Below are 25,128 nucleotides of genomic sequence, written 5' to 3'. Positions count from 1 at the left end.
GTATTAAATTGTTTACCACCCAGAACTAAATATAATTAACTTAGTTTTCTCAGGCTTTAAAGAAAGGGACCTTGGCTTGTAAAGCAATTAAGCTTTATTTGAATAACAATGGGTTGCAATAAAATGCTTTTGAATTTATCCAAGTAATATATTTAACGTATATGTTATTCTTAGGTTCTTCTTGTGTTTATTTTTTCCTTCTAGCAAAAATAATTGAGTTTCACTATTTGAAGTTATTAAGGCTTCCTAGAGAAAGAGTTACGGTTTTCTAGTTCAAGAGAAAAGAAGTCAAAGTGGAAAACCCTTTCATTTTTAATATTTTCCTAAGAACAGCACAATCATTTCCTGATCCTTACATAATGCACTAGGGGCTTTAGACAGACATTATCATTTAAAAAAGAGAAAATGGGGAATTTTGAGATTTTTTTAAAGGTAGAAGTAATAAGGAAAAAAAACTAAGCCATAAAAATAAATTTAAATTTTTCCCTCAGTGTTTTTGTGTCTCTTAGTAGGTTTATTAATCCTTATTGATGGATGATTGACAAGGATATGTAGCATATTATTTTGCCTAATTAATAGCTTATTGAAACACTATTGTTTCTACATGAGCCATGTTACTTTTGTATCTGAAAGGTGGCAGTATATTTACTGTGGTCCAATTTATAAATATCCACTTGCAAATAAACCCCTTCATACATGGGTGTGCCTCTTAGAAGACATGCAGAAAAAGTTCTCCTGATGTGTATTTCTTGACTCTTCAGACTTAGGATGAAATTACTTAAAATAAAAGGAAAAATAAAAATCTGCTTGTTTCAGTGTACATTTGTAAGGTTACAGAAATTGGACTAAATATTGATATTTGCTTTTTGGTATTTTTGTCTTTTAATTGGCAAGTTAGTAGGGATACTTCCTTGGGTGAGATCATTTTCTGTGAACTTGGGAAGAATCAGTTTGCTTGTTTGCCAGTGGACACATTGGAAAAATACATCACTTGAGTGTGTTGTTTATTTTTTATTATGAAATATTTCAGTAATTTATAAAATATGAATAATAAAGAGTCATCTATTAATCATGTACTCTTGTCAAATCTTTACGTTTTGTTTTGTTTACCTCAGGACTGTTCTTTCTTTCTTTCCTGGAAATAAAGCGTTTATAATGCATTTGAGGCATTCTATGTACAATTCATTCATTCTCAGAGTTAGCTGCTCTCCTGAGTATGGTATTTATAATTCTCATTCACTTATTTATTATTTCAACTATAAAATACTTACCAATAAATATGTCATTTTGTATGATTTTACACAGTATATTATACAGATCTTTTAGTTTATTTTTCATTGATTTACCATAGTAAATCAATGAAAAATAATCTCTCTCTCTCTCTCTCTCTCTATATATATATATATATATATATAAAACTAAGCCCTGGTTATTATTACTATGTGTGTTCTTTTTATGTGAACACATTCTCCATACATCCCTTCCCTTTTCTTGGACATTTGCACTGATTCCAGAGTTTCTGTTCTAAAGAACCTCACTATGAACACTGTTTTTGTTTTCCCATGAATACACATGAGAAAATTTCCTCAGGAGTAGAATTTCTGGGTTGCTTATTAATTTTCTATGGCTGCTAAATCAACTTTCTACAATTGTGCTCACTTCAAACAATACAAATGTTTTCTTTTGTAGTTCTGTGGAGTAGAAACCTGGCATGGCTTTCACTGGGCTAATGTCATGGTGTTGGCAGGGCTGTTTCTTCTTGAACCTCTGTGAGAGAACTAATTTCCTTGCCTTTTCTAGCTTCTAGAGAGTGCCAACATGCCTTGGATTATGGCCTCCTCCTGCTTAATACCAACAACACTGTGTCTCTCCAACTATTATCCCATGCTCACATCTCCACCTGATTCTCTTTTCCTGCGTCCCCCTTCCACTTTTAAGAATTCTTGTGCATGGCCAACCCAAATAATCCAGGATAATATCACAATGTTAAAGTCATTTTTATCACCAACCTTAATTTCATCTGCAAACTTTGCCATTTAAGGAAACATATTTACAAATTCTGGGGATTAGGTCATGAACATCTTGAGGGACCATTATTCTTCCTACCACAGGACATAGATTATTATATACCATCTGCTTGACTAGATAGTCTTAAATTGCTATTCTAAGTGGTGCGTGCACATAATACTCTCTGAAAGTGTATTAGAATTTCAGTTGTTCCTCATTCTTGCCAACACGAGGATTATAAAACTTTAAAATGTTATCCAGTCAGATGGGTGTGATTCGATATCTCATTGAGCAGCTTTTCATATAATTATTGGCTGCAGAAGTTTTCGTTTTTGTTCATTACAATTCCTTTCCTTTTCCTATTTTTAAATTGTTTTTGCTTGCATATTTTGTTTGTTTAGTTTTCTTACTCATTTAGATGTGTTCTTTAAATAATTCCATTACTAATTCTTTGTTGGTTATTTGGATTGCAATACTTTACCCCCAGTTTGATTTAACTTTGCACTTTTAAGGTTTCTTTTCTTGTACAAAGATTTTAGTTTCAAAATTGACAAATTCTGTCACTTCCTGCTTGAAGTCATAAGATAGTCCCTCTTTATTCTTTAAATGTTTGCATAATGGAGTAGATGATACAATTTAATAATTTTCTTTGTATCTAGATACATATATGTCTCCGTCTTGGAAAATATAGTAGTAACATTAAAATCTGAACTGAGAATTGTATCATTTAAAATTTGATGGGTTTATAAAATGTTGTTGCTGAGAAGAACTTGACAGATCATATGATATGAAACTAATGTCCAGAAAGACAGGGAGCAACAATTCTGGAAGTACTTGTATTGATACAGTGAATTGCATGCCATTGTATTCTATTATCCTCATTGCCTTAGGAGCCTGCTTTACCTTAAAGAAAAGTTTTATACTACTAGCAGATCAATTAACTTTTGGATTGAGTAAAATAATGGATGTTGATTTACATTTATAAAAATAAAACATGTTAGAAATTTTCACAAGAAGATAATCAGTTTGTTCCTAAATATCCAAAATAAACAAATAAGTGAATGAAAAGGTAGTTTCAGAAGCAAGTAGTAGTTGATTACTGTGATCAAAACTGTTTTTCATTCTTCAGTGATGAGAATGGAATTATAGAAACAAAAACTAACTATCAGTTTTGTTGAGAATCACCTATTGTCCCTAAAGTGCATATTTCCTTTTGATAGGCTTCTGTTATAAACATACCTCTACTGTGGGCCAGGTCCTGAGAGGGAAACTTTAGTGAAGAGCCACAATTTTTCCATCTGCATCATGAACTGTACCACACATTGCCCCTGCTCCAACTCAATAAATAGGTTCTATTTTCCCAATATAACTCTATTATCAGACCCTTTAAGCTCAGGGATAAAGTGCATTTTTTTAATGCCCAAAATAAGTGTCTCAAGATTTTTTCCTTTTTTTTTTTTTTTTTTTTTTCCTTAAGGAAGTATTGCAAAGGAACTTAAGAGTGAGTGACAGTTGACAAAGATGTGGTTGCCCGGCAACTGGCAATTTAAATAACTAGGAGCTGATATGATTTACCAACCTGATAAACAGCAAGGACTTTAATATACTCTGAAGGACTGCTACAGATGTTGCATTGAGCTATTTATATGTGTTGATCTGTCTAGATCTATTTTAATATATGCGTATATATATGCAGATATTTTTTCTGCAGAAGTGAAATATGAAAGCAAAGACTATATCTCTTCCCCTATGTGACATTAATAGAAGTTGCCTGCAATAATAAAAATTGTTTTAGCTTTCTTGTTTGTATACAGATTCTCAGTTTGAAAGGAAGCTTTTTCACACAGAGGGAATAAATGTCCTGAAGATTCAGTGCTGATTTTGTTTGGAGTTCTAATACTGTATTTATAATCAGCAATTATTGCTACCTTATTTTTGCAGGTTTCGTAATTTGAAACTTTTCTCCATTTGTTGCTCTTGATTCTTCACAGAAATAATGAGGTTTAACAGGATTATTTCTGAGTGTGTTAGCTTAATTGACTAGCCTATTTTAATAATGGGATCACCAAGAGGCTTGATGCCCTCATGGGCCAGTTAACTTCCTGGAGTCAGTAAATCTCTTTTTGCACTCTCCTTGACCCTCAGTGGAAATCGTTCACAATCTTCCAAGAGTGACAGAAAAGCTGAGACTCATGCTATACTAAAGTAGAATAGCAATCCAAAGAGCGCCCCCTCCTGGCAGGAGGTCAGCACTATCATTTTGTACATAAATCACCTATAGTGTATTTGAGAAACAGTGTGTATAAAATTATTCCATCTTGTTGGGAATGGAATGTGTTACATTAAACAACAACCAGCAATATGCTGTTACTAGCACAGAAAATGAGATAATTTTGAGGGTAATTTCAGTATTGAAAATATTTTATGATATGGGGAATACAAAAAGATAATTTTAATAAAAATGATTGAGAGATACAGATAAATAATTTTAAAATTGTTTTTTGAAATATAGGACTTAGGGAACTTTGGGGCAACGGGCACATTTTGCCAACCATGCATTTTTGAACATAAATTTGTGTCTTAAATCTGTATGCTAGCTTTTCCATGGTACAGTCTCTTTCTTACACTAATCACAATGAAAATCCCCTTCTCAAAATCTCTATAGCACTTATGCTTTCCTATACCTTTTAGGAAATTATAGCTATCAGGGCTGAAGTATTTCACAATTCCAGGGGCAATTAGCAACACAGAGGCCCTGTCATGATATCTCACCTATTGAGCACTATGTAAGTATTTAAAATATATTGTTTCTCGTCCTTAATGACCCTGCAAGTATCTATTAGCTCCAGCAACTTACTGATGATGAAAGTGAAGGTCAGAGTGGTAAAGTCATTTGACTGTGAGCATATAGCTTGGAAATCAGAGAGGTAGAATTTGCCTTAAGGTCAGACTCCAAAGACAGTACATTTTTTACTCTGTTACTCTATGTTTTGTTATGTTGTTTCTTAATTGTTCTTATGTGTATATTGTTTCTCCAGTGGTTTTCATGCTTAAACTCAGTTTAAATCACTGTAGAAACCTGTTTAAAATGCTGTTTCTAGACCTTGATCCCCCAAATTCTGATTCAGGATGATTTCTGATTGTGCATTTTTAGACTGGTTCTGGTATCGTATTCTGAGAAGTCTGTGGTGTGAACTCTGTGAGGCAGGACCTTACCCTTTAGTTCTGTACTGAACATTCATGGCATGTACCCAGTAAATACACATTAAATTCCAACCCAGCTTAAACTGTTGCACCTGTGCTAAATACAGCCCACAAAGTTTCTTAGCATAAACTGGGATGTCTCTTAACTTGAATCTAAATAAAAAGTTTGTGCAGAATAGAAAAGTCAATACTAACTGGTAGGGTGAAGTTCAAGTAACAAGTTTTTAATAGAATAATTCATCTATTAGATGTTAGTATATTCTGGAAATTTAGATATATCCTAAGGTAGCACAAGGAAGCTCTGTAGAAGGAGGAAAAGCATAGGATAGAAAATAACTAGAGAGAGATGGAAATAATTGTGATAAATTTTAGATATAAAATAGAGTTGTTTGGGATGGGGTGAGGACATAAAGATGGTTCAGCTCATTAGTAAAGGTGGGTTTTTTGGAGGGAGGTCATGAAGGAATGGCTTATTTAATTGGGAGAAATCCTGGAGAAGCCTAAAGAAAAAGTGGGTTTCAGATGAGAGAGTAAGTATTAAACAGAATCAGTGATAGTGTGGATATCGGTTGGGGCAGAGGCTCAGGACTCATTCTGGTTTTCTTCTTCTTTTCTTCTTCTTCTTCTTTTTATTTATTTATTTATTTTTGGTACTGGGGATTGAACCCAGGAGCACTCAACCACTGATCCATATCCTCAGTCCCTTTTTTTGTGGTTTCCTTCTTTATTGTGTGTGAATTCTGCTGTTATCATCTCTTTATCTAAGGGCCATAGATGTTCATGCCTGGAGGTGTGTCTTAGGTGGCTTAAAATTGGATGGACCACTAGCAATATATAAAACGGCAAATATAAAGTGATCAGTGAAATACTGCCCATTATAGCAAGAGGGGCCATAGGGTCTATTGCAATTCCCATGTTGATCTGCTGAGACATCAGAAAAGTTCTTTTTAGAAGGACCTGTATTATACTAGGGGAATAGACCCCATATTTCTTTTCAAATTTCTACTAAATGATAGTTGTGACTAACTTGCTGAGTTAAAAAAAATTGTAATGTTTTCCTTGCAATCAACACCCAAGTGATTTTTAAAAAATGCAGATAACATCAGTAAAAGATTAAAGTAAGCATAGCATATTCACAAGCAAAGGTAGCACAGTGTATTTCCTTAGAGTACACATTTGCCTTCTAACAGAAAGACAGGAAAAAAGCTTTAGTAATTAGATCCCTTTTGTAACCCTCGTGGAGTGAGAAAGATTAATAGCTGTGCTGCAGGACTCTGTTCCAGTCAGAAGCACTGTGTGTCACATTTTTCTCTTGGGATAGAATTTGGCCTGAAGTGAAACACAATTCTATAATAATAATGATAATAATAGCCAGCATTTTTGAGTACTTTCTCCCTACCGGTTACTTCACATTATTTCCTCCAAGCCACACAATGACCTGGTAAGTTAAATAATTCATGTTTAAGCAACTGAGACTCAAAGAGGTTAATTGACTTCCAGACCACCCAGCTAGTGAGACATTTTATAGGGACACTTTGCTGCAGGTAGGTATTGTCAGATCTTCAACAGATAGGCTCCAGCATTAAAGAAATCTCAGAACTTTTTTTTTTATATAATGTACACAATATTGGAACTTGAAAAAGAGAGCCATGCCACTCTAAATTACAATGATGAATAAAGGTCTTTTGTGTTTGGCTCGAGCATGGTAACCTGTGCCTCCATGCCAGTGAGGTAGTAGGTAGACCAGGGAAGCCAGGTTCTTTTAAGCAAGCTTGATGGGGCAGTTTTCTGAAGGGAAGGTTATAGTGTGTGAGTCACAAAGCCCTCCTGCTGCACAGGTATCAGAGGTTGTCTGTTACAAGTTCCTTCACTTCCACTATTACTTCCTTTCCTCAATTCTATTTTGGACTTCTGTCATGTGTATTTACAGTTAGACAAAGGTTTTTTTTTTTTTTTTTTTTTTTTAAACAACCCCTTTGTAAGAACTGAAAAGGGGCCTTGTATATCCTGCAGTTTCTGGGCATTATGAGTCTCCTTTTAAACTCAAATTGGTGATAATGGTAACTGTGAATCTCTATTGTTCAAGGAAGTAAGTTGCAGATAGGGGCCTTCAAAGACAATTCAATAAAATCAATGGAGTAAAGCTTTTTGATGGAATGATCTTCCTTATATAGAGGCTGTTTGGGATATAAATTGGGGACTGGGCACCCCAGTGCTGAGCCTGGTGTTTTAAATGCCATGATTTACTACAAAAAGATCTTTTGATTAGTGCAGGTAGTAAGTTGGCAGGATTTTTTTTTCTTATGAAATGAAATATCCAGCAGACCATTCCTGATTATGTTATGTATTTTTAGATGTTACCATTGAGTTATATTTATAGTATAGACTACTGAATCCTAACTTAAATATGCAAAATGTATGCATAACTAACCTCCCAAGCTGCATTCTCTGCTCTATATTACACCCTACAATGTAGCCTGTGCTTAAATGGCTCTTCTAAAGTCTTAGAAAGGAGCTTAGTATTTGCTTTTAAAATATAAGCACAGCAAGAATATGTAAAATGCGGGACCCTCTCTGGTCATTCACCTTCTGCATTTAGCTGTGCTCCACGGGTGAAGTTAACAAAACTTTGGTAGTGCAGGTGGGAACTGAAATCAACAGTCTTGCCTAGGTCAGAATGAGTTGAAATGAACTGACACACCAGTCTTTGCCAGTGTGTTTGTGGCTTAGTACACCAGGTTTGGGTTGTGGCTTTAGGGAAGGTTAAATCATAGATCACAACATTGGCGTGGCTCTTGCCTGTGTCCATCAGTTTTCCCATTATCAGAGCTTCCAGGCTCCCCAGCATCCTGTTCCTTAGACAAAATAAATATAGTCAGGAACATTCTGAGGATCATGAGAACAATCCTGCTTCTGCCCCTGAAGTTAAAGGGAACAAATCTTTGTATTCCACTTTCTGTGTCTTGATAAATGTGGTTCGATTATTTTGATGCAAACTTGAGCTTGTGTAACTTGTCTAATAAGAATGTGGATTTCCTTGTAGAGAGAAAAGCAAAAATTAATAAGAAACTGAGAAGCCGAATGCTTCCAGTGATCAGAAAAATCACTTCACCTGAGCAGATTGGGAGATCACCCTGTTTTGGACAACATCATTCATGGTAATTTTTTGGCAGGTGCCTGACGTTAACACCCATCCATGAAGGTACCCACTCCATCTGGAACTGTTCTTCCTGACCTGAACTCTAGAATATTTTTCTTTCTTTATCTGATCAAATCAAAGGACTGTGTTCTAATTCTGCATAATTCTATAATAACAAATTGGATACATGAGTTTGCCCCCAAATCAGGAAACTACAGGTTTGTTGGCTTAGCTCTATCCCTTTGTTTACTCATTCATCAAGAATTCACTGTGCACCTGCCATGCACCAGGCTCTGTGCTAGGTGTGGGGGTTTCAGACATGAATATAGTGCAGTCTCTGAGCTGAAGAACACAGGGTTATTGTGGATGAGAATACTTATATAGGAGATGTTATTATTGTCTAACATAAAGGGTGTTATTATATAGATATGGTGAAATACAGTAGGAATCTAGATGAAGAATCTGTCCTTTTACTTGGAGTACCTGGTTAAGAATTCTCATTTGAACATGTCTTATAGAATTCAAGGTAGGTGGTAGTATCCTTTGCTGATGGAGGTACAAAAGCCTACAGATGTGAATGTGAATGATATTATTCAGGAATAATCAGACTAATAGCTGATGTGCTGCAGTATAGCCATACTAGTGCTCATACAAGTGTTTATTCTGATTAGCCACTGCATGTGCTTCGGTAGTAGTTAATAGTATTGCACATCATGCTAGGAGCAATGACAGATTGCTTAGAACTGTAAGAGTTATATGTGAGGAAAAGAAGCAAAGAGGAAGTGGGAGGATACTGATTATGAAGGAATTTGAATGCAGTTGAGGAGTTTTTATGTCACAAGATTTTATTTACTTGCAAATTCATTCATTCATACATTGTCTGGAAACAGTGATGCCAGATTAGAAGTCTCGATTAAGAAGTCTAATCAAGAAAAATTACTTGAACCAAGCAATATTAGTTGAAGTGGAAAGTGGTGGGGGGCTCAGATATGAAAGAGATGCTCTGGCTTTAGTCACTTTCTTTGGGAAAAGAACAAAACAGAGACATGAAATAGAATCTCAGGTTTCCGTCGAGGGTGACAGAGTGTCTTATGTTTACTCAATTAGGGTTGTTGCATTGAATAGGCCTTAAAAGCAATTTTCTAGTGCTTCTATTTCGGGTTCTGAGGTATAAGAGAGAGTCTGGGGCTGAGGGCCTGATGCTTAATGCATTAGCACAGCGGACTTATCTCACCAATCAACTATCTGCACAGTGTGTGTGATAAATTGAGTTAGCTTATGAAACTCACTTGTATAGAGGAATCACAGCTAATGACTCCATCTGTGAAGAGAGAGACTTGCTGCTGAATGAATGACTAGACTGAATTGTATATTATGACTTGCCCTAAGTCTGGGAAAGCTATATTAGTGATGCACAAATGAGGTTTTTGATAGCTGCTAGACTACAAAAGCATTCTGCTTTATTGGTAGCACTGTCCAAAATAATAGCAGTTGTTCAAAAGGGTGGTGGTGGTGGTGGTGGAAGGAAAAGATATAATATGAAACTCAGAATATAGTTAAAACCCCAAGGATTATTTGGGTTTAGGGATCATGAAGTCCAAGTCAAATTTGAAAGCTTCTCCTGGGACATGACTTGTAGATTTTTATCCCAACTTTTTGAGTCATTTATTTTCTTTTGTGAGAAAGTTCAGTCTGCTAAATGATTAGATAGTTTCATTAGTAAGGGAGACCCGTATATCCGTGAACCACTACTGGAATTGCCATGACTAGGTAGACAGGGTGTTGATATTCACACAGCTTTCCTAGAATGGCCTATAATTCCTTGGGTATCACAAAGAGAGCACTGGCAAAAAGTCATTCCTTTCATTTCCCAAATGCAGGTCCATGAACAAACCTTTTAAACTCCTCATCTATGGAATGGGAGTAATAACAACTTATTTGATATATTCCAAAGGGTTATTGTGACGATCAGAAGAGATACCCATGTGCAAATATCCTTTGTGACTTGTTAAGCTCTGCTGACATGCAGTGTTGTTACTGTTGAGCAGGTAAGAAATGGCCAAAAGACCTATCTATGGAAAGATTGCCACAATGATGTCAGTGAGTGTAATGTCGGCTGGAGTAATGCTGTCTGTTAGTGCATTCTTCCTGGTTGCATGGGTAAGTTGAGACACACTGCGAGAGGTCACCCCCTTGGATTGTTCTGTGCAATGTCCCAGGATGTTATAGCAGTAACTTACTTTCAGAGTCGATCACCTTGTCGGGAGAGATCACCCCCTTTTGTGGGTCCAAATGGTAGTCAGAGCCAAAATAACCATTCCTGGACCTCGAGAGATAAGGTTTCATAGCAGCAGTTTTGTTTTCTTTTCACTTCTCTGTTATTTTTCTTCAGTATGTAACTATATATTTTCGTAACACGGGCAACTCATATTCGAATTAATTGGAACTATTAATTGAAAACAGATATGTTTATAATGTATGCTTTGATAATTCATATTCAAAAATAATCTGCATTTTTTGTTATTGATTTTTGGATTATCTACCTGCTTGAAGGCCTTCTGCTATTACTCATTTATTATAAGAATGGCAAATGTACCAGGGGAAAACTTTTTCATTCTAAACAGTCCATAATTTTTGCAGCCCATTTGGATTAAGAAGTGTGGGAAAATTTGACAATAAGTTGCCCATTGTCACTGATACCTTTTTTATTCTAAGCAGTTAAAAGTCATCTTAATAAATGTAAGATTCTTGTGAATTAGGCTGCTAGTGTGTTGATTCTGTGGCCGGCAGGAGAGGGAAGCATTTGTAACTTGTGACACCTCCACACATCACTGTACGTGTGCGTACTGCAGATTCATCCTCTGGAACATTTAGGGAGAACTCTTTAGATGACCATATTTCCAGTTGTGCAGTGGTAGTAGTGATAACTTTGGTTCATTGTACTTGATTAGGGCTGGAAATACAATAAACAGAAACTAATACATATCAACATAGAGATGTCTATTAATTTTCTTTGTGAAGATGTTCAAATAATGACTTTCATAATGTTAGAAGAATGTGTCACAATCAAACAGTTATTTGAAAGCTCAAATGGCAAAGGGAGTTGTCTAGATTTCAGAAAGAGTGAAATTTTGAAGCCAGATTCCTTTTTCCATCTCAGATTCACTTTACAACTTCAGTTTGGAGCTATGAAATCAAAACACAGTAGTTGCATATCTAGCCACAAACCAGTATGTCACAGGCAGGTGTTATGTATGTTGTTTGTGGAGATAAGTGGCAGAAGTTACCAGAAGTTAAATTCTGGGAAATTGTTTGTTAAATCGAGCTGTATTTGTAAATATACAAGTTACTAATTGTATAAAGTGACATTATAGAATAAAAACTTTTTTTTTTTTTTACATAAACAGAATATGCTTTTGATGAAATGTACTTTTCAGGGCTGCTTTACTTCTCTATTTACATTCTCTAGAGGTTTCCTATTCCTTGTTATTTGTTGTTCTTAATTTAAAATCAGATTGTGAGAGTGAGAATCAAGAATGTATCTAGAAAAAAATGTATCTAGAGCATTTGTGGAGTATTTCAGAGTACAATCTGAAAGAATAAAAATGACAAAATTTTAAGGCCACATTTGTTAATTTTAGATAAAGTCAAATTCCAATAAATCTAATCTTTATATTTAATTATTAAGCAGAGAACAAACTGATTTTATCACCTGTCAGGTGGTGGGTGGGGCTGAGACATATTATGTTAGGGTGTTTCATGTAAAAATAGTGTCAAATATAGTGATACATGTAAAAAACCTTGTAACATAAGGAACTTAGCAAATATGTTATAATGTCATAATGTTAATGTCCTGATAAAAAAATTTAAAGAAAAGATTTTGTGCTCTTAATTTTTCATCTTTATGGAGAGGATGCTGCTTTCTTATTGATATTTCTTATTGAACTAAATTAAGATTCTTTAAACTCTAATGAAAAAATAAGCACATCAATATTTTTTAAGGGAATTTATAGAATGTACATTTTTATTGTTACTAAATCTCAATACCTATAACAAGCACTAAAGTTTGGATGAGAAGAAGCCTGTTAAAGCTGATGATTCTACTGAGTTGTTTCAATAACTAAATAGAACATTTCTATTTAGAGATAATTTAAAATATTATAGATATTCTTGGTGCTATATAGTTCCTCAAAGAAAATATGTATTTATATCTGGCTTTATACTTTTGGGCAAAAATAGTAATAACACTTTCAAAATACTGATGGGAAAACGAGTCACAATAAATATGTTGGATTCTCAAGATAAAGAGATGTACAATTCTCAGAGTTACAGCATCTGTCTATAAAAATAGTGCAATTGGGATATACTATTTTAGTAAGAAACTCATGGAGTGTAACTTTAAAAGCTCTTCTTTTTTTACAGTCTGACATTCCAGTAAACTGTTGGGGAAATGTTCTCCGTATTGCTTTTCCTCTGCTGAAGTGTCTATAAGTGGGAGTACATTCAAATTAAAAGCAGAAAGTCCCTTAAATTCCTTTCAAGAAGTCCATCCTGTTGGTGCCACTCCTAGAAGGACTACCACTGTTACTACTTTTAGCTGGAACAAGATTGCAAAAGACTTCAAGAAGTGGAAATTATAATGGGAGTTTTCTGCCACTCTTACAGTGTATGAACTGTTTGTTCCTTTTTTTAGGCCATTAAAAATTTCTTTTACTAACAGGTCCTACGTCTAGAAGTGAATATTTGGCAATGAGTTTAAAATTCTGTGTAGTGAGAGATTTATATCCAAATAGCCAAAAATAATTTTAATCTCTAAGGTTCTGATAATGGCTAGGAAACAGTAAAGTCATTTTAGTTATATGAAGTGCTTTTCCACAGATTTCTTCTTCACCCATTATTTTATTTCAGTGCTCACAATATTCCTGTGCTCTAAGCAGGAATGGGACATTTTCTCTTTGATAGCTAGAGACTGAGGAGGCTGAGATGATTGCTATAGAGATCCATCTAGTCAACTGTGGCTGAGTTGGGGTTCAAGGCCAAATCAGTTTCTTTTTTTGGTGTGATTGACATAATTTGTATCTTAACACTTTGTCTTTTTCTTACATCCTAGGTTTCTCCTCTGGCTCTTGGACTGCCTCTACCAGAGAAGGAAAGCCTGTGAATCTGCATCCTAGCCTATCAGCCCTTCTGTATCCCATGATGAGCTCACCAGTGCAGCCCGGTCAGTCTTTTTGCTTTTTCAACTGGTACAGGCTTCATGTGAGAGATATTGCTTTGTGTTGCTTCAAACCAAGCAATTTAAGTCATGAAGGAACATTTTCTTTCTGATGAAGATTAGTTCATAATAAATCTTGAACTTTGCATTGTATAGTTAATCCTCTATTAACCCAGTTTGCTTTCTGGGCAACTTTTTTTCACTTGTATTGTTCTCTGAGAACTGGGTTTTATTCTTTTGCTTCTAATGTAACATTCAGATTGAATCTCATGAAGTTATGAATATTAAATATGATACTGGAATCTAATTTGTACCCATAGTCTCTTTGACCTATTATGTGTCAGTTTGTTTTTAAAGTATGCTGTGGGGTTTGGAAGTCAGCTTGTGGGTTGACTCCACCTCTATCTCTTTGACACACAGGAAGGATATTTTTCCTCTCCACCCTTCTTTGCTGCCGCTCCTGTTTCCTATATACATATTTAATTATAATCTCAACACCTGCTTCCTCAGAGTCAAGAGTGATATGTGAGGCTCACGTAGTGCTGTGATCAGTAGAGCCAACACCCATTCCTCCAGGAGCAGGGTAACTGTGTTGGCTTTTCATAGCTGTGACCAAAATACCCAACAAGAACAACTTAGAGAAGGAAAAGTTTATTTTGGCTCATGGTTTCAGAGGTTTAGTTTATGTGGGCCAACTCCATTGTTTTGGATCTAAGGTGAGGTAGAACATCATGGCAGAAGGGAACAGTAGAGGAAAGCTGTTCAGTTCATGGCAGCCAGGAAGCAGAGATAGAAAGGGGAAGGGACACAGGCATGCCCCAGTGAGCCACCTCCTCCAGCCATGCCCCACCTGCCTACAATTTAATAACCTAACCTAGTTAGGTTATTAAAACTTGGATGGACTGATTTAGGTCACAGCTCTCATAATCCAATCATTTTACTTTGGAAAATTTGTTTCCTTTTTTTTTAGTCTTCAGAAATTTATTTTCTTTAAAACTTATTTGTTCTTTTTAGTTATACATGACAGTAGAATGTATTTTGACATATCATACATACATGGAGTATAACTTCCTGTGGTTGTGGTTGCACATGATCTGGAGTTACACTACTTGTGTATTCATATATGAACACCGCAATGTTATGTCCAATTCATTCTACTGTTTTTCTCATTTCCATCCCCCCACCCTTCCCTCCACTTCCCCTGTCCAATCTGGTGAACCTCCACTCCTCCCCCTACTTCCCCATCCCTACTTGTTGCGAGTCAGCATCCACAAATCAGAGACAACATTTGGCCTTTGGTTTTTGGGGATTGGCTTATTTCATTTAGTATGATAGTCTCCAGTTACATCCATTTACAAGCAAATGCCATAATTTCATTCTTCTTTATGTGTAACATTCCATTGTGTATAGATGCCACATTTTTTTTTTTATCTATTCATCTGTTGAAAGGCATCTAGGTGGGTTCCATAGCTTAGCTATTGTGAATGGAGCTGCTATAAACATAGATGAGGTCGTATCACTATAGTATGCAGATTTTGAGTCCTTTGGGAATATAGTGAGGAGTGAGAAACTGGGTCAAATGGTGGTTTCGTTTCAAGTTTTCTGAGGAATCTCAATATTGTTTTCCAGAGTGGTTGCACCAATTTGTAGTTTCATACCTAGGAATATTTCTGTATTAACTTGGGAGTTTTGGGGGAACACCTCATATCCAAACTAAAATGTGACTTTTTGAACAAATGCAACCCAAGTTTTGAGAATGATGGAGTAGGGTCAAACACCACAGTCACAGACAAATTGTTAAAAGAGTTTTTTGCTTGGTTCATTATAGGAGGATTCTTCAGCATGTTGTCCTTCACTTATCCAACTCTCTAGGTCAAAGCTTATATAACATTGTATTCAGGGCTCAAAAACGGAAACCTCTGGCCAAAATTTTCACTCTCTGGAGAGCTGCACCTAGATTAGCTATTTTGGAATTCCACTGACTCATCAGCTTTTCTTCACATTTCCAACAGACCTCCAACTTGTATGTTGAATTTGGAACTGGAAGTTATAGGGAAGTATAACTGTGCTTGTTGATTCTAAAGGATATAGTGAATATATCCCAGAGTCATTAGTCACACCATGATTTATAATTGGCATTATGTCATCTGGTTAAGAAGATGAAGAGTTACCAAGGCTTCTTGTATTTGAGTCCTTATATAGCCCTGTGGTTCTCAAACTTTAGCATGTATTAGCATCACTTGGAGAGCTTGTGAAGATAAGCCCCGCATCAGTGGTTTTTGAGTTAATAGTTCTGGATGGGGACAAAAATCATGATTTTTACAAATTCCCCAAGGTGATGATGCTCTTGCTGCCCAGAGACCACACTCTGGGGATCATGGGTCTAACCTTCCCTACTTCCTTCCTCCCTCCCTCTCTGTCCCTTGCAGAGCTTTGTTGAAGTGTGTCGTGTGAACTGTGTTGCTTGCTATAATTATAGTTGTATTACTATTTTTTCTATTGAGATGAACTTAAAATAATGTCTGAGGGGCTGGGGCTGTGGCCAGCAGTAATGCATTTGCCTGGCATGTGTGAGGTACTGGGTTCGATTCTCAGCACCACATATAAATAAATAAAATAAAGTTCTATCAACAACTAAAAAATATTTAAAAAATAATGTCTGAAATATATATACATACATATATGTATATATAGAGAACACTCAAATATATGTGTATTTATTTTTATGTAAATTTATTGTTTCAAAATTTCATAAACTAGGCATTTCATTTAGACCACCATGGCCAAATATTATTTTCTTGGGGTATTATTTGGCAATTGGAGTTGGCATACCCTGCCCCCAGAAAACTGATTTAAAGTATGCAAATTAAATTTGAGGCTGCTATTTTAAAGAGAATGTTTTTGCCAGCCATAGTTAATTGCTCAGTTAGGAGAAGGGAAAATGTGGAAGATAAATGATACAACAATTGAATGAAGATCATTAGATTTTAGGGTCACTGACATTTCTTTGACTCTTTTTCTTATATATTATCCTGCTTGGTTCAGAACAATATTGTTTAGAAGTTTCAGTCAATTCCAAGAAGGTTTCATGAATGAAGTGTGAAATTGAGAAATGTCATAGCAAATGGCCAGATGAGTGGAAATCTTCTATTTATTGCAGGTAATAAACTGTGATCGGGGCCTGAAATACACTTTGTGTGTATTAAGGAAAATATTCTTCACTCATCCATAAAAATATTTTGCTGTTATCAGCCTGTATCTTGTAGAGTCATATATATTCCACTAGTGAAATATAACTTGATTGTTTGACTTTAAAAAGTGTTTTTCTTACGTATCTCCTTTTTTTCAAAAAACTATCTAAAAAGATAATGAAATTGGTCTTATGCAATCACTATCCATTTATTTTGCTGTTGTTTCCCAAATGGCTCCCAGGAGTTATCATGCACCAGAAAGAAAAATAGACTCACTCCAGTAGTTCCAGAAATTCTTTAATAGCTAGTAATTCATCCTGTTTATGTTTTCTTCGAAAACTGGCTCTGGGATAGTGTGAATTCTTATATTCTATATGTATTGACACTATTCTCAGAAATGTTTTCTCTGTCCATATTCAAATACAATTGATATTAAGTACATGCTGTTACTGTCTTGATCACATTTTCAGTCAAATAATAAGTGCTGATTTTTGTATATAGAATTTATTGGTTTTTGTTTTAATCTCGCTGCTTCAATAATGTTCTAAGTTAGTGTTGGGTATTCTTTTTGGCATTGAAAAGCCTGAATGGAGGGAAGACTGGATATGATTGACAGCTAACTGTTGCAGTTGAGCTGTTCATTCATTCAGAACTTACCAAATGTCTGTTTTATGCCAGGCAGTGTATTACCCAAGAGGAACACAAAGAATACTAATATTTGGTCAACCTTATGGACAAAACCATTTAAAAGGAGATACAGAAATGTTAATATTTTGGTCCATTTAGTGTCATGAATTATTTTAATCAATCTAGGCCTAAGACCTCATTTACTTGATATGGATAGTAACTCTAGTAATTTACTTTTATCAGAATTTCCAGATCTCAGAAGGGAAGATTTTGGGGCTCCTTTAATTTAGTTTTTCCCAAATATGTCAGATAATAAAAATCACCTGGGACTGATTCCCAGCCTCTTTCCCTAAAAAGTCTTGTGCTATAGTCCTGGAGGGAAGGGGGAGTTAGGTACTAGGTAATTATTTAATCCATTTTAGTGCTCTTCCCTACCCTTGGCAAAGTGCACATAAACTTAATCTGACTAGTAGCACTAGAGTTTCTCATTTTGAGACTCTATGAAAACAAAACATACGTCATTAAATCCTGTTTCCTATTCGAGATAGAAGTTTCTGTCCTGTGAGTTAAGACTTCATAATTACGTTATTTTTTTTTCTTATGATAAATAAATACAATACCTAAAATGCTGTTGAAACCTAGAGGAAGCAATAATTTGTGGGGAAAATCCAGGGGGTTTACAGGTATTCTCTGCTATGTAAGCCATTCTGGTTTGATGGGGAGATAGACAAAAAAGATGTTTAGAGTGCATTATTTTTTCTTCAAAAGAAGTTTAAACCTCTTTTAACCTAAGGCAGCTTTTTAGTATGATTCCATGATTTTAGAAAGCATGATTGGAGCCTGAACCCTTTTAAAAGTAAGTAATTAGACTGCATTGACCTTAAAATTATTTCAGTATGATCTTAATTTTAATGAGTCTAATTTCCATGTTGTAATTTGGTTAAAAATGCATCCAGAGGAATTTTCCAAGTCTAACTCTCAATGTGCATGATGCCCTTTAGAGCTGTGCAGTGCTTTGGCCTTGTAGCATTTTAGGTAAGTTTGGAAGGTAGAGTGGTTGTAGCTGTGTTGCAAGATTCTTTTGTATTCGTTTTTTAAAGCTTACTGTATAAAACTTTTCTTTCTCTTCACAGTTGTGGGATCACTTATAAGAATGATTGTACTCATATGAATTGAGAGAATCAGGCTGTTTATAAAAGCCTTAAGTTTGTAGCAAGATCTGTTCATTTTTTCATTGGCAAATGGTGGGCAAAAAATTAGTTAAGGGATTTCCCTTCATGCCTCTGTTTTGCTAAACAGCTGAATTCTCTTATATAAATGTAGAATAGGTTTAACTAATGATCAAAAAGTTCTTTGAAATATAAATTGTCATGGAAATGCTAAGTAGTATAAACAATTTGAGGCCAAACATTAATAAAAGCTCCACTGCAAGCATTTTTAAAGAGAACTAATAAAAGCTTCACGGTTCAATTAATACAGCACAACATCGGGTTTTCTGGAAGCATATGGGACCCAGAAGGCCTGCCCCTGTTTTTAAAATTTACGAACTCTTTAATGATTCACCACTTTTACTCCAGTGCATTACCCACTGTGGTGCCATTTAGTCATTAAGTAGGAAACTAAAACCAGGACAAAGCTACAAACAAATATCATAACGTTCAATTGGGTATTTTTTTCTTCAGTTTGCTCACAACATTTTACCATAAAAAAATGGGTGTTAAATGAAACAGAGTCATAGAACAAATCATGTAGGTTATGGTTTCCCTATGGATGAATATGATCACTTGGTTTTGTAGTGAAATACAAGTCAAATCGCAACACAAGAAGCTTTATAGAACTAAATCATGTCAGGCTTCTGGCCAGTTATCTCTTTCAGATAGTACTGAAGAAAAATATTCCAGAATAATAAATTAGGCCTGTGAAGTTTATTATGACTGAATTTGAACACGGGGTATAGTAATAATGGGAATCACTGTGAAATAAATTTATTAACTATTGCTTTGGATTTTCTTTTCTACTTTTAACTTCACAGTTATTTGGTTTTTTTTTGCTATTTCTAAGACTGAACTTCTCTGTTTGATATTTACGTTCAAAATATTAACCATAGAACTAATTTTATTCATTCTTGTATTCATTCTTCAATTCCTAAGGGGCAAACCTTTTCCCAAAATGTTCAGTATATATTTTGCACATTTTATGTATTCTCAGATTTGCTTTTCACAATTAAATTAATTTTTGTGGGTAATTCAATTTGTAGATTTCTCATTGTTTCCATTATTATAACACTACAAACAAACCCCATAATATAGTTCAAACAGAAAGCAAGGTCCTTTCTCTCAAATAAAGGGTTATCCTGAGTGATGGGCTGTTCTTTTTCTCTGGCTTTCCAGGACCTCGTGTAGCTTCCAGCTTGTGGCTCTTATTTCTTCAATTCATGAATTCCAAAGTGAATGTGCATCTGTTTTCATCGAACTGTTGGAAGGGAAATGGAAGAAATGGGTTGTCTGTGGGAAGTTTCCATAGGGATATCACTTCCCTTCACATTTTGTGGGGTAGAATTTTGTCACATGGCCACACCTGAAAACAAAGGAGGCTGGGAAATGTAGTCCAGCAGTAGTCCAGGAAGAGGTGGAAATGGATTTGGTGAAGAACTGGCCAGTCTCTAGCAGTACATGTGTCTTGAATATTTTATACCATATTTGTATATGGTGTGGCTTATTATTGAATATTTTACATTATATTCTTTTTTTTCAGTTTCAGGATTGACATTTTATTGGCAGTTTAAAAAATTTTGTATTGTGTATGTGTGTGTGAGATACTATATTCTTGATTAAACTAATTATTTAAAAGTTAACTAAAGGTTTCTTTGAAGAGAACAGGTCAAATCAGTTTGCTACATTTTCGAAAAGTTGCCTAAGTAAGTTTTCTTTATGAATAATGCTAACTATTTAATGGCTAAAATAGCCATTAAAAAACTTGAGTTCTTATTCCAGACACTGTGAATAAAATATCTAATATAGATTATTATGTGTTCTTAATTCACATAAAAGTCATATTGGCTTATTTGAAATTACAATGGCATATAGGCTAAAGAAATATTTTAAATTTTATATTCCCAGCCACATATTTGCTGCTTATTGCATATTAGGGTCATGTTTTTAAATAATTTTATAGTTTTAAATATTATGATAAAAATCTAGTCCAAACATACAATGGTTGATAAATGCCTGGTTTTCACTGATATTTTCATAAACATAATCATAAAACAATACTAGGATATGTGTTTTCAAAAGTTTAAAATAAGCAAGATTTTGGTATCTCTGCAAAAGACACATGGACAGCCTTTTGTTTATAGCATTATGTGGGACAAGTATAGAATTTTTTTCTTTTGTAGGGTTTAAGGTTAGTTCTTGAATTCCAAATCTCTCTCTCTCTCTCTCTCTCTCTCTCTCTCTCTCTCTCTCTCTCTCTGTGTGTGTGTGTGTGTGTGTGTGTTGTGATTTATTAGCTTAGAACAATGTTAAATTAGTGGTAAGATAGTAAGTTCTAAGTAAGCACATAGATCTCTTTTATGAGCAAAATACTTGTGTTCTTTTTAATTTCTTGCATTTCTTCCACTTGTCTTTCCTCCCTCCTTTGTTCTCTTGGTTCTTTGTCTTTGATATTTAGATTTGCAACATTCTGAGTTTCCAGAACTGAGGCATTTTTGTGGTTTTGATTTTTACCATGCCTGTCCTTGCAAATTGTGATTAATTCGTTTTATATCAATTGCTTATGTGTTGATTTGTGTTGATTTGGAGATACTGTGGTATCCAAAATGTAAAGGCTCATGACTAAACTGTTAGTGGGTTTTCTTTTAAAATCTTATATCAATTTATAGGAAATGAGGAAACTCTGAGCCTATGAAATTATTTGAAATCTTTTCTCATGACAAGTTTCTGGCATTTAGTAATATAAGGCTCTTTCCTCTTAAGATAGATGGCTGCTCTTCAGATATAATTGGGTAATTAACCTTTTCTCCTAAGTCTGAGAGTCCGGTTAGAGGTAATCATAATGGTACCTATGTGGGCACTCACCATTGTCTTTTGCTCTTTGAAGAATGTGTTCTTCAGAAATCAAGGTCAAATGTTGAAATGACAAATTATTAAGAAAAATTAGCCATGAATTTTTGATTCTGGAGAAATGTAAGGTGGCAACACCTGCAGGTCTACTGTTGATGGAAAGGCTACTTCACCTCACCTGTGTTTATCTGATCTTAAGATTTACAGTACTTTCTAGAGATTCATGATTGCTGTTGTTACAGGAAAAGCTGGAACTTTATCCTGAATACTTCTTTTAAATTTCTATATGATATGAAAAAATTATTTCAAATTATTATGGTTACCTGTTTGGTTTGTCACTGGGAGTCTAGGTATTTGCCTAAAGTGTTCATGGACGTGGATATTTTGGGTCATGTTATATCCATCCAGGGTGTATAGCCTGTTGAAATAAATGATAAATCTGGTGATTTTGAGATCTTCAAAAATCCTACTCCTCTCATTATATGTTACATTGAAATACAATTAGAGTTATTTTCAAAACTATTTTAAGAGAATGAAAGTTTCTAAATATGAAGATTCTTTTGAGTAATTTTTTGTTATGTTTGAATGTATCAATATCTTTGTGCTTAATGCCTATATTATCATGCTTTATTTTTAAATGAAAGGAGGATTGAATGTATCATTTTGGTTTTACAATCACAGTGAAAAAATAAATTGAAAAGAAGACTTTTAAAGGGTCATGGTATGTTGGTGAAAAGACCTAGAAATTAGTATAAAAATTTGGAAGGCCAATTGTAGAAAGAGGAAAAATATATAAAGTATACTTTATATACAGAGTTACGAAAAATTGTGCTGTATATGTGTAATAAGGATTGTAATGCATTCCACTGTTGTTGTATATTTAAAAAATAAATAAATAAGGTAAAAAGAGGAAAAATAATGCATACCAAGACTTATGTTAGATAACGTGTACTATTGAATCTCTAAATTTCAATAATGTATGTCAAAGTGGAGTTCATTTCCCCTTCTGTTGGGAGAACTGATAATCTGCTTACCCATCTGCCTTCTTACCTTTCTTAGTTTTCTTTATTTTTCTTTTATGTCGCCTAACTCTACATAGGACTTGAGTTTCATCTCCTAAATTTTAAAAAATGAAATATATGAGGACAAAGGGAGAAAAGAAAGGGATATTGGCTGAGTACTCTTAGTACTTAGTACTTAGTTACCAGAAAAGGACTGGCTCTGTCTCTGGGTTTTATGGTATTTTTGAATTCTGTTTTTGACTATGAGATGAATCCTCCTTTTGCCTAAGTCTGATCCTGTCACTTTCCTTTCTTTTTATTTATTTATTTATTTTCATTACAATTCTTAATACACCATTATACAATACTTTATCATATCTCTGATTATATATAAGGTATGTTAACACCAAATTCACATCTTCATACATGTATTTTGTATAAGGATGAAGTCTCCTTTTTCCTTTCTAACGAAATGTCAGTGACTGTTACTTCTAAGGCACATGAGGATTCTGTGCCCTCTTGAGTTTGTCTTCCTTTTTCTCCTCAGTGGATCCTGTTCTGTTCAGCACACCGAGCTCTGTGCCATCCCTAGGTCCAGATTTTCTACCTGCAGATCTCTACCTGCACCTTCCTCACTTGTGGAAGTGTTCCTACAAGACCCTGCCCTGACTCCATTCTTCTGTGAGGTGTTCCTGGGTGACCCCGACATTTATTACTTCTATCAGTTCATCTCTCAGTGTTGGGGTTTGTCTTCCTCAGATACCCTGAGATTTCAGAGGACAAAGCATGTCTTCTTAAGCTCCCTTTTTTTTTGGGGAAATATAAAGGACTCACTTGACCATTTTATTTATGGTTTCTCGCTTAGGTGAGTAACAAATTGCCTAGCACATTAAAGGAGCCAAATAAATGAAGAATGAAAAGACACCCTGGGAAGGGGCTGATGATAGTGATGATGGTGCTTGGAGAAGGAAGTTGAAGATACCTGAGCAAAACCAAGTTACTTCCTCTCTGTTGTGAATCATGGCCCTTCCTCTGATTTTCTATTATTTACTCATTTGTTGACTCTCTGTTCTTTATTCACATCTTCTGAGTGACAAATCTCATTGTTTTGTCTCCATTTAGTACTACCCATTGAAATGTTTTCCCCCTTTGTGAGGTTTCTTGTCTATGCCTTGAACGTTACAATAGAGTGGTCATTGATTGCAAAACCTGTGGGCTTCTATTGAGTTTCTTCAGTGTGGAAAATTTGCCAAGTTGGGAGCTGTTTTATCTAACACAGTAATAGAAGCAGACCCTTCTATTTTTATAAACCTGGACTTTTCCCTGTTCCAATTCTTCTAAGCCATTACCCTCTCACAACAGATATACACCATAGCTAAGAATAGGGGAAAAAGTAAAAGGATTTTGAGTAGTGGGTAAGCAGGAAGTTATTTTATGTTAGTTTAGAATCCATAGGTCTGGCATTCTTTAAACTTTTAAAAATTAATGCAACTTTTTGCTTACTGTGTTAATGGTAACTTTTTTATATGTTAGATTTCTGAGGACCTTTAGTAAAAATATGTAAAAAAGGGAAGATGGCTTAAAATTGATAACTTTCTAATGTCTCTATATTTTTAATTCCTCTTAATTCAAATGACTAATTTATAAACACTTTAATGTAATAATTGAAGTCTTCATAAAGATCAAGTTAGGATCTTACACTTTCTTGTGCATTTCCTTTGAAAAATATATATTTTGGGCTTTATTTATTGCTTGACAATGTTGTAGTATGGCATTTGATGTGATCCCTTATATTGGATTAAATCTAGTTAGATGAGGTTATTTTTGCATCTGCCCAAGAAATTCATGTTTCTAAGGTTAATGGGAAGAACAGATGAGGAAGAGACAAGCAATCTGTGTCGTTCACCCAGAGCTCTGGGGAGCCTCTTTGGGTAGACTTTGTTTGTCACACACTAACAAATCTGTCTTACCCTGAATGATGCAATGGTCCAGCCTCCTGTGGGGTAACATCCTTTGACAATAACGCCACAACCCATTAGTTGATCACAAACTCCCTGAATCTGTAGGGACTTGTCCCAATCTAAATGAGTGACTAATTCTTAAACTACAAGGGGAAGCCAAGGTCCTTAGGGAGTAGCGACATGTTAAGGCTGGATTGTTTATTTTGCTTGTTATAACTGCAGGATCATTAAGGAAATGCTTACATCCTGTGGGGTCATATGTTCTTAACCAATATATAGGGTAAAGAGGTTTTGATCATTTTTTGCTTCTGATGCTGTCAACTTCCTGACCATTCTCTACTCTCTACCCCATGGAAAAAAAATTCATACTCATTGGGTCTAAAGAATCCCATATCTCTTTGCTTGGGATATTTTTGTTACTTTATCTATTTATCTATTAAGCAAAGTTAGACAAATTAGTATAAACGCAAGGACTTAAGCACAGGCTCTGTAAACACCTATCTTTCATGTGCCATTCACTAACTCTCCCTTTGTCCTAGTTTCCTCATTTGGAAAATATGTCATGAATTTGCTATAGTGGTATGTAAAGGTATAATTGTAAGAAAGAGCCACACATCAAGCATTGATTTAGTATGATCACATATGATCACATATTTAGTATGATCACATATGAAGTTACATATGTGTAACATATGTAACTTCATATGTGATCATATCGATAC

General features: G+C 34.9%; 1 protein-coding gene across 25 annotated transcripts in view; it reads left to right on the top strand.

The window, feature by feature from the left end:
• Hdac9 (histone deacetylase 9) overlaps positions 1 to 25,128 on the top strand; it is an 860,512-nt gene that overhangs the window by 61,235 nt on the left and 774,149 nt on the right. For all 25 annotated transcript variants that reach the window (XM_078040000.1, XM_078040015.1, XM_078040005.1 and 22 more), the window contains exon 2: positions 13,461 to 13,571. In XM_078040000.1, coding sequence (XP_077896126.1) covers positions 13,547 to 13,571 — 25 coding nt within the window. In that variant the 5' untranslated portion in view covers positions 13,461 to 13,546. The remainder of the gene's footprint in view (positions 1 to 13,460; positions 13,572 to 25,128) is intronic.

The sequence above is a fragment of the Ictidomys tridecemlineatus genome, chromosome 2 (genome assembly GCF_052094955.1).
Source record: "Ictidomys tridecemlineatus isolate mIctTri1 chromosome 2, mIctTri1.hap1, whole genome shotgun sequence".
NCBI classification, from domain to species: domain Eukaryota; kingdom Metazoa; phylum Chordata; class Mammalia; order Rodentia; family Sciuridae; genus Ictidomys; species Ictidomys tridecemlineatus.
The sequence above is the reverse complement of the archived record's forward strand: the minus strand, read 5'-3'. Positions and strand labels throughout refer to the sequence as shown.